This window comes from Podarcis muralis, chromosome 11 (genome assembly GCF_964188315.1).
Source record: "Podarcis muralis chromosome 11, rPodMur119.hap1.1, whole genome shotgun sequence".
Taxonomy (NCBI): domain Eukaryota; kingdom Metazoa; phylum Chordata; class Lepidosauria; order Squamata; family Lacertidae; genus Podarcis; species Podarcis muralis.
In genome coordinates, this window is record NC_135665.1 from 35083637 (window position 1) to 35097027 (window position 13391).

At 38.8% G+C, this 13391-nt stretch overlaps 1 protein-coding gene across 11 annotated transcripts in view; it reads right to left on the reverse strand.

The window, feature by feature from the left end:
* The window catches only part of XRCC4 (X-ray repair cross complementing 4), a 99495-nt gene that overhangs the window by 42170 nt on the left and 43934 nt on the right, over window positions 1-13391 (reverse strand). For 4 of the 11 annotated variants that reach the window (XM_077936247.1, XM_077936242.1, XM_028747866.2 and 1 more), the window contains 2 exons: window positions 11530-11666; window positions 549-696 (listed from right to left, as the gene is read on the reverse strand). In XM_077936247.1, the coding sequence (XP_077792373.1) occupies window positions 549-696; window positions 11530-11666 (285 nt within the window). Of the gene's footprint in view, window positions 1-548; window positions 697-3100; window positions 3296-11529; window positions 11667-13391 lie in introns of those variants that run through there. The other 7 variants (XM_077936246.1, XM_028747872.2, XM_028747871.2 and 4 more) reach the window with 5 other exon arrangements.

Consider the following 13391-nt stretch of genomic DNA (forward strand, 5'->3'; position numbering starts at 1 on the left):
ATTATATTTGGTCATCGTGTTGCCTTGGATATTACCCATCTATTTTTACGCAGATATCTATTTTTACGTAGATATTACTACTTTAACGCAAACAAATTAATACTATTTTTTATGGCTTGACCTAGTAATTGGATTTCAGTCTAAATCAGTGGTTTCCAATCTTTTTTTGGCCTGCCTCACCTAAGTATCTCTAAAATCCTGACACCCACCCACCCACTCCGTTACATATAATTCTTATTATTCAAAAAGTGAACTATTCATGTGGAGGAAGCCTAAAGGCCATTAACTGTTAAAAACTCATTTTCAAATTGCCCCCCTTAAAAATCAACCCCCCCCCCCGTGGGGCATACGCCCCACGTTGGGAACGACAGGTCTAAATTATCCTTAAAAGTCTATGTTATCCTTAAAGCTGCGTGTTAGCCCTATTGAAAATGCTGGAATTTACTTTGGTGCAAACATGCATGGATTTGTAGCACAGTCTAAATCTAAATTCAATATGCTACAAACGGTACCTTTGGCAATTGATATAAATACTAAACCATTCTTACCTTTTCTTTGCTGCCGTTTGGGACTCGTATAACGCCACTTTTGGTTCTGCCCTTGGAACATTTCGGGCCCGCTGCCTTCTCTTTCTACTTGGTGCAACATCAATAATATCTGGGCTACCAAGTAATGAGTCTCTTCTGGGTTTAGCTACTAAAGAGAGAAGAGGTAGAAAATGACAAAATAGATTATCAATTATGTGAATGTTATATGACTGTTTTGCAAGTTGCACTGCTCAGCACATAATTTTTCAGGCAAAACATAAATACACTCCATACACCCCAAACATAGTAGGTGCTAGGAAGCACTCTTCATGACTAATAATAGCATTTAGGTGTTTCCTACCTATTAATATCCACATTCTGCTATATCTCCCAAATGCAGATAATGGAATCCAAGTGAATCTGGTTTTACAACGAGTCTAGCCATAACATTTGTATTTGGTAGTTGGAGAATTTGGAAATATTTTAGATTTTTGAAATCATAAAACAATGCATTAATCAGTTAATGATAGCTCTATTCACTTGCTTAAACTTCTTGCTTGGATCTACTGTTTCTTACAGCAATTTATTTCAGAATGCACAGGCCAAAACTTGAAGAGATCAAAGTTTGCAAGAGAAGAAGACAGGAAATTCATTCTCCAGATTTGGCGGTCTTGTTTTGCAAAGCAGCTGCATAGCGCATAATGTCATTTTTATTCCTCCCTAGGTGAAAATCTTAGAGCAGGTTTGCTTTTTTCTCCATTACTGTTTCATGAATTGGACCACTGGATGGGCCCAGTATTTACACAGTACTAATAATACAAAACTTTTAAAGGCAGATTGTGTAGTTGCATTCCTATACAGGCCATTCTAATCACAAGTAAAAATAAATAAATACAAGGGTATTGCCTCAGATTTTGTTGCTGCTGCTCTGTTTTTCTTATAAAATTTACGTTGAATGTGTTGGGATTCCTATACATTACACACAAAATGAATAGCTGGTTTGGACATCCAAAGAGATTACAAATAAAATACTCTAATATCCATTTTTGCTGGTGCAGGGCATTAAGAATACGACTTTATCAAAACGTCTAGAAGCTTGACTATCAAATACTTTACAAATCTGTGATTATATAGATATGGCTATATTCCTAAACCCATCAACAGTGGCTTAGATACAATTAGCCCTTTCTTGTTTGGGCTAGGAGTAGGGCTTCTCTCATTTTCTTGAATGCCCACCACAATTATAGGTCTTTCGTGTTTCGCACATGATTCTAGATTTACAGAAGTGGGTGAGTGGAAACAGGGTGGGGTGGGGGGGGGGACTCCTGTTGTGTGTGTATGTGCAGAATGCTATCCATGGTTCTTTGGATCAAAGCCTATGTTTCCTATTCCAAAAAGGTTTGCTTTACTTAGATAGACTCTACTATAATGTTACATAGAACTTGTTAGGCAGCCAAGGTACAATTCCACTCACAATATCTTCCCAAAGATCTTAATTAATTCAGAGAAGTGCTTGCTATTAAGAAAGATTTCCTAACCAAAAAGATGCATTACTTTTTATAGCTAATAATAAACTTTATTTAATACCTCCTCAAATGAACAATGGGACTTCAAGGGGGGGGGGGGGAATGAAGTCAAGGTTATATGCGGTTAAAACCAGAACAAATGCTTCAAGTTGAGAATTCACTGCCTCTCAAAAGTGAATGCACGATTCCACTAAATGTTTTCCTGTTGGAAAACCGCCATTAGAAAATCTGCAATGACTTTGCTTTCAGATATATTGTCAGGTCTGCAGTAAAGAGGAGGGAGAGTTTTCATGTATGGAGAGAGATCCCAGAATCCACTTGGATAATACGATAATTTACCATGGAGTGTTTATTTGTGTCATGATTACCTGAGATAACTGGCTCTAGTACAACAACTGGATGGTTTATGTTGCAGCAGCCAGTAAGATGCTCATGCCACTGCAATTTAGAGTATATCTCCCGAACCACTTCAGCAGCACTAAATTTTGATTGGAGGGAAGCGGTTGGGTGGGGAGGGAGGAGGCCAACAATGGCAGATAATGAAGCATGGCCAGTGGCCATGAAGAAAGCCGGTGAAAGACCATTTGAACTGCGCTAAAGCTTGAACATAACAACAAGAAGTTTTGGGCTTTTCAAAACACTTCATACACAGTATTTCAGCAACTTTGACAAGGTAGATCATTATTATTATTATTCCTATCCCTATAGCGAAGTGGAGAGTCTAAAAGACAGTGGTTTGCCTAAGACCACCTAATGAGTTCAAGGCAGATGAGACAGATACAATCTTTTGCATGGACATGAGCACAAACACAGAGCCAGAAAGGAGAACGAACGAACGAACACACACACACACACACACACACACACACACAGAGAGAGAGAGAGAGAGAGAGAGAGAGAGAGAGATTATAGAAAGTGCAGCAGAATTCTAGTCTGGGTGTATTCTTAGGCACAGTTCTGTGCTTGGAAAGTAAATGGTGACATTCTACTTGCTGAATAATCACATGCAAAGTTGCATGCACCCAGCAGGGTGGCCATCTGTCTTACTTTGCAGGGGAAAGTCCTCTATTTGACAGGCTGTCCAGTCCAAGTTTTGGAGCAAAGGGTCATCAGTATGCTGATGCAATGCAGCTCTGCTTCTCCATAACGTGACTGAGGAGAGACTGTGAATGATCTAGAGTCTAGACTGTTTTCTGGAAGCAGTACTGGAGTGGATGAGGGCCAATATGATGAGTCCAAGCCCTGGAAAGACAGAGGCACCATGGGTGAGGTTCCCATATCTAGGAGACAGGCCAGTTGCCTGTTTTGGATAGGGTGGCAGTCCCTTGAAAGAACAGGCATGGAGTTTAGGGGTGTTACTGGATCCATCTTTGTCGCTGCAGGCTCAGATAGCCTCAGTTGCCTGGAGGGCCTTTCACCAGCTATGACCATTCTTGGACATGGTTAATCCAGTTGCAGTGATTTATGCAACTGTGACTTCAAGTCTTGATTACTGCAAGTAGCTCTATGTGGAGCTACCCTTGGACCTGGTCCAGAGGCACAAGCTGCTGGAAAATGCTGCAGCAAGACTGTTGATGGGGATAGACTATTGCCAGCACCTAACTCCAATGTTCAAAAGCTTGCACCTGCTGCCCATAAGCTACTGAGTCAGGTTCAATGTTCTTGTATTAATTCTCCCTTAACAACTTGGGTTCAGCATACCTCAGAGACCACCTAATCCCTTGTATCCCTGCTCAATCACTGAGATCTTGGTGAAAGTCACTGTTAGCTACTTTCATAGCACAGATCCACAAGGAACTGTGTGCTTCGTATTGTGGGCTGAAGTTTGTGGAACTCCCTTGCAGTTGAGGTTAGATAGGCTCCCTGTTGAACTTCTGGCACTGAATGCACTTAAAAAATAATCCACCAGGCTTTAAAACTGAATTCTGATTTTATAGCTTCAACTCATTTTTGCAGTATTGCATCTTCTATCTGTAGCTTAGAGATAGTTGTGATTAAGTGGTATACAAATGGTTGAAATAAATAAAAGGGGGGAAATATAAGAAGGGAGAGAAATTGCCTATAAATAGCACTTGGACAGAAGATGGAGGACCGTAGACAGGTTAAAGTCTTTCCCATTTTGGTAAGATGTATTTCTAGTTAAATTGTGGTAGATTTGCATTTATACTTATAATAAGCATATGCAGATTTCAGACAGATCCATTTCCTCTTTCCTGTTGGTGCCTAAGTGCCCACCTGTACATCCTTTCATCTGCTATGCAGATTTAAGGCTGGATGCATGACCAGAAAACCCCCAAAACTGGGAGGGAGATTTACCTCAACCAACCTCATAGGGAAAGGCCCAACAAATTTCACCTCCATGTATACAGTGATATAAAAGTATTATTAGGAGAGGATCTACACACTCTCTCTCTCTCTCTCTATATATATATATATAAAGGTAGCTTCCTCCAAAAGGAGACTTACTCGCCTCCCTTCCATTGGAGAAGAGAACTCTTGGATCCAGCAAACTGATGCTTAGTTATAGTGATTTTTTATTCATTAAAACAGGTGTGAGGGACCTATGGATGTCCAGATGTTGCTAGATTACAACCCATCATCTCTGACCACTAGGCATGCTAGACAGATTCCTCAGCCCTAGTTCAGTGCTTTATGGGGAAAACATGCTTTTAAAACCAATAATATTAACAACAGTGACATAAGCTGTCATATTGTCAAAATGAAACATTTAAGATATAAAATGAACCCCTCTCCCTTCATCAAGGAAAAAAACCATGATGGGAACTTTCAAAAACTTTTTGGCTACACAAAAAATGAGGCTGTTTCACAGTACAATGAAAGCTTTATAATAGTGCTTTAAAATCTCTGTGACATACACTGGAGGTAAAAGATCCATTACAAAGCTGCTGAAAGCTGAGGAATTATAATTTTGTTATCTGAAACTTCTAGCCCACAAGTTGATTCTCTCCTCCCCCCCACCGTTATTTTATTTAAAATGGTTAGCATAACTAGCAGTGACTACAATGACAGTAGAAACATTTTCTTGATGCCATGTTTTGACAAACCAAAAGTTGTTGAATGATAAGATGTTCATTAATATAGTGCCCAAAATTAAACATTCCCACCCACCATAAATTTCTAACTTATAAAGTTCATGTTTTCAACGCAGCTTTGCCAACTTTACGTTGCAATCTGTCCAGTGACTAGATTTTTTATTATAATTAGAATTATTTATAACCCAACTTTTTCCCTGACAGAACTCAAGGCAGCTTACAGATAAGAGTAAAAATGCTAAAAACATAGAAAATACAATCATTAAAAACAATTAAAAGTTGATAGAATTAAAAACTAAATACATATATGAAATCTATTAAAACAATACCAATAACTACAATAAAAATAGCACAGAAACAGCCCTTTCATTAAAAGCATCGGTTCCCAAAAGCCTGTTGGGACAAGAAAGTCTGTCAGTGGAAGAACAACAAGGAGGGAACCAGTCTAGCTTCTCTAGGGTGTTCCAAAATTTCAGAGCAGCCACTGGGAAGGCCCTCTTCCGCATCCATATGAGGGTGGAGGGACCAGGATATGGCCGCCTCCAAAGATCTCAAAGCCTGGGCAGGTTCCTTTGAGAGAATGCCCTCATCCAGTCCATTACTGATACCAGTGTAGAATCAAAACGGCTTCCTTTGATTTCGGTGGAAAGGAGAAATAGAGCTGGTGCCATGGAACCCCGAAAATATGGACAATCTTTCCCAGTGGTTTCAGGTAAATGTTAAATAGCATGGCAGAACCCTGAGGGACCCATAGACCAATGACCAAGGTGTCAAGCAAGAGTCCCCCTGCACCACCTTCAGGGTTTGCCCCTCCAGGAAGAAACAAAGCCACTGTAAAACACTGTCTCCAAGTTCTACCCCAGCAAGGCGGCTCAGAAGGATACTATGGTCGATGGTATCGAAAGCCACCAAGATGAAGAACCAACAGTGACACGCTCCTCCCGTCCAATTCCAATTCCATCAATTTAAACACAATGTCAAATGCAGTTTAAAGTAATGTACAATCACAGAAATAAGGTGGGTTCTAAAATATACAACTCTCTCTCTTCCCCTTTATCATTTGCATCTAATTATTTACTTGCGTTTCTTTTTTATTTGTATGACTATAAAGGCCTGTGGGAGTATACTTTCTGAAGATGTTATTTTTGGATTAATATAGGAATAGGAATTTTAGCTATTAACAAAATTTTGAAACTTTAAAACAACATAACTTAGTTTTACCAGTTTCTGACAAGATTAAGAATGTGTATCTACACATCTGAGAGATTCCTTGTTTTATTTAACAGTCTGCTTATTTACCAAGGTTAATAAATGCTTCCTCTATGCAGAGTCCCACTTAATTTGCTAGCTTACAAACATTAATTTCTATGTACTCTTTAATCTCTTGCCTGTGCCCCTCAAGGAAAGTCCCACTGGTTTCCAAAGCACAGGTCATTCTATGCTTTCCCAGTCATCATATTTGAAATAATAAATCTTTTTCAGGCCTGAGAGAAAGCCCAACTGAGCTGTCTGACTAGAGGGTCAAATGTCAGCCGTTAGGAGGTCATGCCCTGATGCAACTCAGGATTCTCATTCAAGAAGCTGATCACTGCTTTGCTGCTAGCTTACACTGCTGCCTATTTAGGCTCATTTCAGGGCTCTTATTTCAATCTCACCTAGAAAGAAAATAAGTGTGTCCCAGTGATTTACTCTTTCATTGACTTTTTACTACCAGGACACCTGTTATTTTCTCCAAACTTGCTTTTACTCATAATAACAGAGCTATGTTGATCTTGCTACCCAAGGATACCAAAAGACAATTTAACAAACACCACTCTAAAAGGAACCATGTTCCAATACTCTTAAATAAAATAAATCACCAACTTAACACCAAAGCAATTAGACTTTGCATCTTCTCTCAGAACTGAGTATTAAAGCTTATTTGAAAGATCACATTAAAGGCATATTGCCATTTCTGAAAGGTAGAGCATCTGCTTTGCATGTAGAAGATCTCAAGTTCAGTCCCCAGCATCTCAAGGTAGGATTGGGAATGTCTCTTGCCTGAAGAGCTGCTGCCATTCAGTACCAAGCTAGCTGGACCAACCAACTGACATGGTATAAAGGAGCTTCCCATGTTCCAGATTTCTGTCTACTGTTTTTTGCCTTTCTCTGTGTTTATATATACACACACATGCACAGACTTGTGGAATATACTTTACACATCTATACCATCAACACTTATTCCATAATAAATTGGCCAAAGGTACCCCAATATTGTTCCAGCTCCTCAACAATATCTAGTGGTACGTTTAAAAACAATTTTTCATTGGTTTTTAAACAAATACAATAACCATTAAACACACATCCAGCAGTACATCTAATTGTGTTTTATCCTTTGTTTCTAGACATACGCTTACACATTCAGCATTCAAGCATATTATTTAATGTATCCTCTCCAATGAGAATATTGAGCAGTTGGTATAACAAGGTCTTGATTTTGGCCGTTAACATAGTTAAAGGGGCCTGTGTGTCTTGGAAGGTATATTATTTGTTAAGTCTTTAATTGCCTTTCTGTGTCTGGTGAGATGCTCAGACATTGCTGTATCCCAGATATTATTCTCTCATATATTCAGGGGTATTTCAATCTGGTTCTTTCATCACTGAGCTATCACTAATCGTGCTGCAGTCAGTAAGATGCCTACTAGTTCTCTATGGAGCAGGGAGGAATCTACGTCTATGTCCAAAGATAGTAGGGCTAAGGCAGGATTTAGAGAAAGGGGTTGGCCTGTAATTGCAGATATAATGGAGAATACTCTATTTGAAAAGTTTTTAAGATGGGGGCATTCCCACCAAACCTGAATAAAGCTTTCCACAGCCCTTCCAACATAAAGGAGAAGGGAGGGGTTAATTTTTGCCAACTTGACTGTTGTCTAGTGCCATTGGAGGATGACCTTGAGAAAGGCTTCCTGTTGCAGTTTTCTTCCCTGTTCCTGCCTATCATCACTGGCTGCTGCTGGTGATGGAGGGAAATGCAGTCTATCATAACAGCAGGAGGCAGGTTCTGTTAGATATTGTGAAGGAGGTAACTAGATGCACAACTATTATTTGCAATGGCAGCTGAATGTTTAGTGTAGTGTCTAATTTGGACTCTAGAGCCATGCAATACTGGTAATTCTCTTTTCATTCCTAGAATGCCACTACTTATTCTTAAGACAGGGATAGCCAACATGGTACCCTCCAGGTGTTGCTAGACTACAACTCCCATAATTCCTACTAATTGGCCATGAGGCTGATGGAAGCTGTGATCCAACAACCTCTGGTGGGCACTATGTTAGCTACCCTTGATTTAAGGGAACAGAATTATCAGCTAAAATCAGAATACTCTAACAGCTAACTTCATTTAAACCGAGCAGTGGTGCTTTAATTCTTCTGCACAATAGATTGTTCCAGATGACGTCGTCCAACAAATAAGCAGTGTGCTAGTGCAGTGGGAAGCTTGCTTTGTTAAGTACAATGGCTTACACATAGTAAATTTAGATTTTAAAATGAAGAAATCAACCAACCAAGTCTTTCCAACTCCTGAAAATGCAGTCAAAGCTACCTGTGAATAAGCACCGGATATTAGCCAAGTAATGAATAGAGTGCTTTTAGTAGTAATTTGTACCAAACAGCAACACTTAAATGTTATGAGAAAGAATGACAAAAAGTAGGATAAACTACTCTTTGCGGATCAGAGATCCGAGGAGCATTTTGCTGAAAGACAGCTGTAACAGCCCAGTCTGAGTAGCAACGTAAGTAAACAAAATAAAACTGCTTCCCAGAGTGGCTATGCTTTGCCAAAGAAAGCAGTCAGGTAAGAGCTATAAACAGCTGAGAGACCTGTAAACATTACACTCTAATTTGTTTTGAACACAGGAGAAAGTAAAATGATTTACAAAGATCCTTCCCATTCATGCTATGAACACATTGTGTCTGTTTCAAATCTACTTAAGACCAAACGTCAGAGGACTGACATTGCCTCCACAATATTTATAGGTTTAAAAATTAATGCAAGAGCAATTTCCTATGTAAAGTGCTAGGAAGTCTTTATTTCTTTTCTTGAAAAGGCTACTATGTTCTTGCTAATTTTATTCACCATAAGCTTTTGGTTTATCGCGAGAGATATTGTAGTGTCAGTATATGGACATTTAGGAAGGCAGCAATAAAAATCTTTTTCTCTGCTACAAATAATGAAGTTCTTTAGGATTTACCGTTATAAAAGTTTCCTTTCTTCACTTCCGTCTTGTGCAAAAGAAATCACATACTCTCTGAAGGACTGCTCAAGTAAGACACATTCTTCCAAATTCTATCTTTATTTTTGTTTAATGTGTAATTGTCCAGTAGTTGTAACAGTAACAAACAAGCAACCATAACATAATAAACTAGAATGGTTTAAATTTCAAGAAAGGTACCTTTATTAGTTTGTGGTAGTGAAAAAAGAGTCTTATGGTAAAGACTAACAAATTTGTTAAGGGATAAGCTTTCATGGACCACAGTCCACTTCATCAGATGATATATACGCTGCACACAGGCACACTCTTAGGGAAATAGTGTCTCTATAATATCAGCCACTGCCACCTCCTCCCAAATTTCCTTGACTATGGGATTTCTTAGAAGCAGGGAAGACTCTGGCCTCTTCAGCATGTGGCCCTCAGAACATTGCTCTGAAGGGAATGCCCTTGGGCTTAAAGCGTTTTTCCACCCCTGCTGTAAACTAACAACACAGCTTCTGCTGGATCATTTCCATTTTACTGGAGAAATTCCTATTGGTTTCAACACATTTGTCTTCTGCAAAAAATATTGATGACCTGGTAGTTAAGGGGTTCAAACCATTTGGAATACAGAATTAGACTCCCCCCCTCTTTTTTTGGTAAATTACAATCATTAAACATCCTCTACCTATTGCTATTTAAATCAAATGCCTGGAACCCTAATGTGAAATAACAGCACCCCAAATGCTATTTTAATTGATGAAATTATTTCTAATGTAGAAATAAAGAAACCCTTCAGTTCAAGTACTGCATACTTTTGTTTCAATATTTCCCACTGTTACAAAGCTGAATACAGAGCTCATTGTGTGTGCTATTCTACTATGCCAATCCACCCCCTAAACCCAATTTATACAATAAGCCCCAAAGGCTGCTACTAATAGCAGCCTATGTTGACAGGTTCAATTTTTTTGAGAGGAGGAGGAGGGGGGAACTGATATGGTTCCACAAGAGTGAGCTGTCTTTCAAATGTCTATTATATTGCAATATCCATCTGCAGAAAGGTTTTGGAATTAACAGCTTTGGTCTCCTACATTTCTGTCCATCATGTGAAGCTATAGATAATGAACAGGCTATTCCACATTTGCCACGAGAAACAAATGTGCAGAGCAAAGATAGAGCAATATGGAAACCTGAACGTAATTTATTTTAAGAACAGCAACGTTCAGAATACTCTTAATTTATTTTAAGAACAGCAATATCCCAAACGTTCTGCTACTTTAGAACCTGGTTATATTTTAACTTAATAAAGGAGGGATAAAAATATTATTCATATTGCTTCCAGCCTGCCTAGTCTTACAAAGCCCTTGCACTAAGTTTTACAAATCTATAACACCATATTGAAAGTGTGTCTGTCATGCTATGCAGATGCAGGGGAAAGTGTCCTGGGGAGAGCTTTTCATCATGAAGATGAAAGAGAGCTCCCAGGCCTTTTGGAATGAGACTTACTGGAACTCAGCATAAAGACAGATGCTTCCTTTTTAATGGCAATTATTACAATACTCTGGCACAGCATTAAATCCATTTCTGATCATTTTCATCTCTTAGAAATTAATCAATGCTGCCTCCCTCTCCCCCCCCCCCCTTTTTATAAAATTGTATTTTTTCAGTACCTCCCAGATTGGTGTGTATACAGTGTCCACTAACAGGAAGGAAAAGGTTTTTGTTTTTTAACTTAAGAAGAATTTCAGAAGTCAACCATCAGAAGCGTCATGACAAGTATTGTAGCATTCACATCATAGGAGCACCTCGGTAAAATAGCATATGCGGCTCAGACCTCAACCTGAGGGTAATCCCAGTAGCATGAACAAATCTTAGTCAAATGAGGACTGGAGACAGGACTGGCTCAATACATTTTGCTACTTGAAGCAAAACAGAAAGTGCTGTATCCTGCCACTGCCCCCTCCACCACTGCTCCCTCCTCCTCTTTTGCCGCTGCCTGAAGTGACTGGAAGCAGCCCAGGAAAGGCCCAACATAGTGAAGGCAGCAAGGGAGGAAAAAGGATGCTGGAGAGGAGCAGGTGGTGGCAGCAGCAAAGTAGTCTGCCTGACAGCTTGGCCTTCATCATAAAATATTCCTGTAAAATAAAAGGGATGCCTGTGATATCTCTGGTATAAACAATTTGGTCTACCTCACCTGCTGCTGATGTGGAGGGCTGCGTTGAATTTTCACTTTCATCATCAGTGCTTCCGTCATAATCTTCTGTTTCAACTTTACTTTCGGATGTAGACATGGTGTCCCTGTAAAAACACAAAGGCATTTCCTTCTCATGCCTTTAAAATACATTTTAAACCAATAGATATGACATCATCATCTGCATATGCAGCACAGATGAACAGGTATTTGTTTGAATTGTATTAATTGGATAAGGGATCTAAATAGAGACCATTATTTGTGGTGTGACACCCCTTTTGCATTGATTCAGATTTGTCATGGCCAATGTCTGATGCAATAAAGATATCTGGATTGGATTGGGTAATGAAAGTTTTAGACAAATCTGACCAAACTCAGGTTCCCTAACCATTTTTCTCTGAAAAAAATAATTATTGCGATTCCTAAGTTTAGATAACATTTATGGTGGTTACATGTTTTTTTAAATATGTTCCTTTCCAAATGTATAATAAGTGAAGTGTGGTGAAGATTTCACAAAAGTCCTTTAAGTTGGCAGTTTCCAACATTTTCATAATTGGGACTGACCTTAGTCCTAACCTCCAACGAAACCCATTTCCTCCCCGTATATACGTTTTTAGTCATTCTCTGCTGTCTTTCTCATTCTCTCTTTTCCTTTTCTCCTTTTCCTAACTCTCCTCACTTTCTCTCTGTGTTTCTCTGTTAAAAAAAACAAATCCTTAAAAGATGGTGCTGCTGCTGGTGTGACCCACTTTAAGTCAGGGCACAACCCAGCTGTGGGTCCTGACCCAGCCACTGAAGGTCAGTGTTACTATCATCCATCTAAAGGCCAATTCACATACAATAGTTATAGCAGATTCTCATTAAAAAGTTTAGTACGTAATGTGTGATGTTGCTAAAACAAAGAAAAAAACAAGGACAGAAAGGAAAGGTAAAATGAATTCTAAGACTGATTGACCTGATCCACACCTCCTCGATTAATTCTGGGAATTTCAATATGAACCTATTTGATCTTCACCATCCACATTAAATCACAGATTGAAAACTAAGCTTTCAGATTTTGCTCTCCTCTAAATTTTTCAGTGAATTTCTCCGTTCAAAAAAGTACCATCAAATGCATTATTTTAGGATAAAATACATCAAAATACATTGATGTGTACTGTGAGGAAAAAAATATTTAGAAATTTGGATTGCGTGAGGAAATACATACAAACATATCTAGGATCTTTGTGCTTTAAAAACAATACAGATAAATATGAAAATGAGATGAAATGAATGTGTTATGAATGAACAGATGGAAAAGTACACAGAGAAGAAATATACTGATTTGTCCACCCTTAGTTACAACATGATTTCTTCTCCCCTCCCTTATGAAGTCACAGTAAGATCCTGAACACATTTCCAGGAAAATACTATGCATAATAGTAAAAACAAGGTACATGCAAAATTTGCAATGTGTGCCTGTTTCTGTTGCATTGTGTGAAACAAGCCAGAGTAATAGGGCATTTTATTTTATACCTAAAATTATACAAGCTTGATGTTTTCAAGGTCATCTGCCATTAGAGATGGTGATACAGCTTCAAATCCTACAAATACATTCTTCTACAGTCCCAATTAGCTAACTCAGTGGAAACAAAGCCCCACTCTCAGTAGGGAAAATAGCCACCAATAGCTCCTTTCGTCAAGTTCAGATTATTATTAACGAGCTCTAATACTTTACTGCATTTACATGGAATAAACTTTTGCTAACCCTGATCAATCTCTGTTCTAGCTAAGTCTTAGCCATTCCATCATCACAAATATTTTCAAGGAAAGCCCAGTCTGCATATCAGGTATCTCATTAGCTAACACTTTTATCCTTCTTTTAA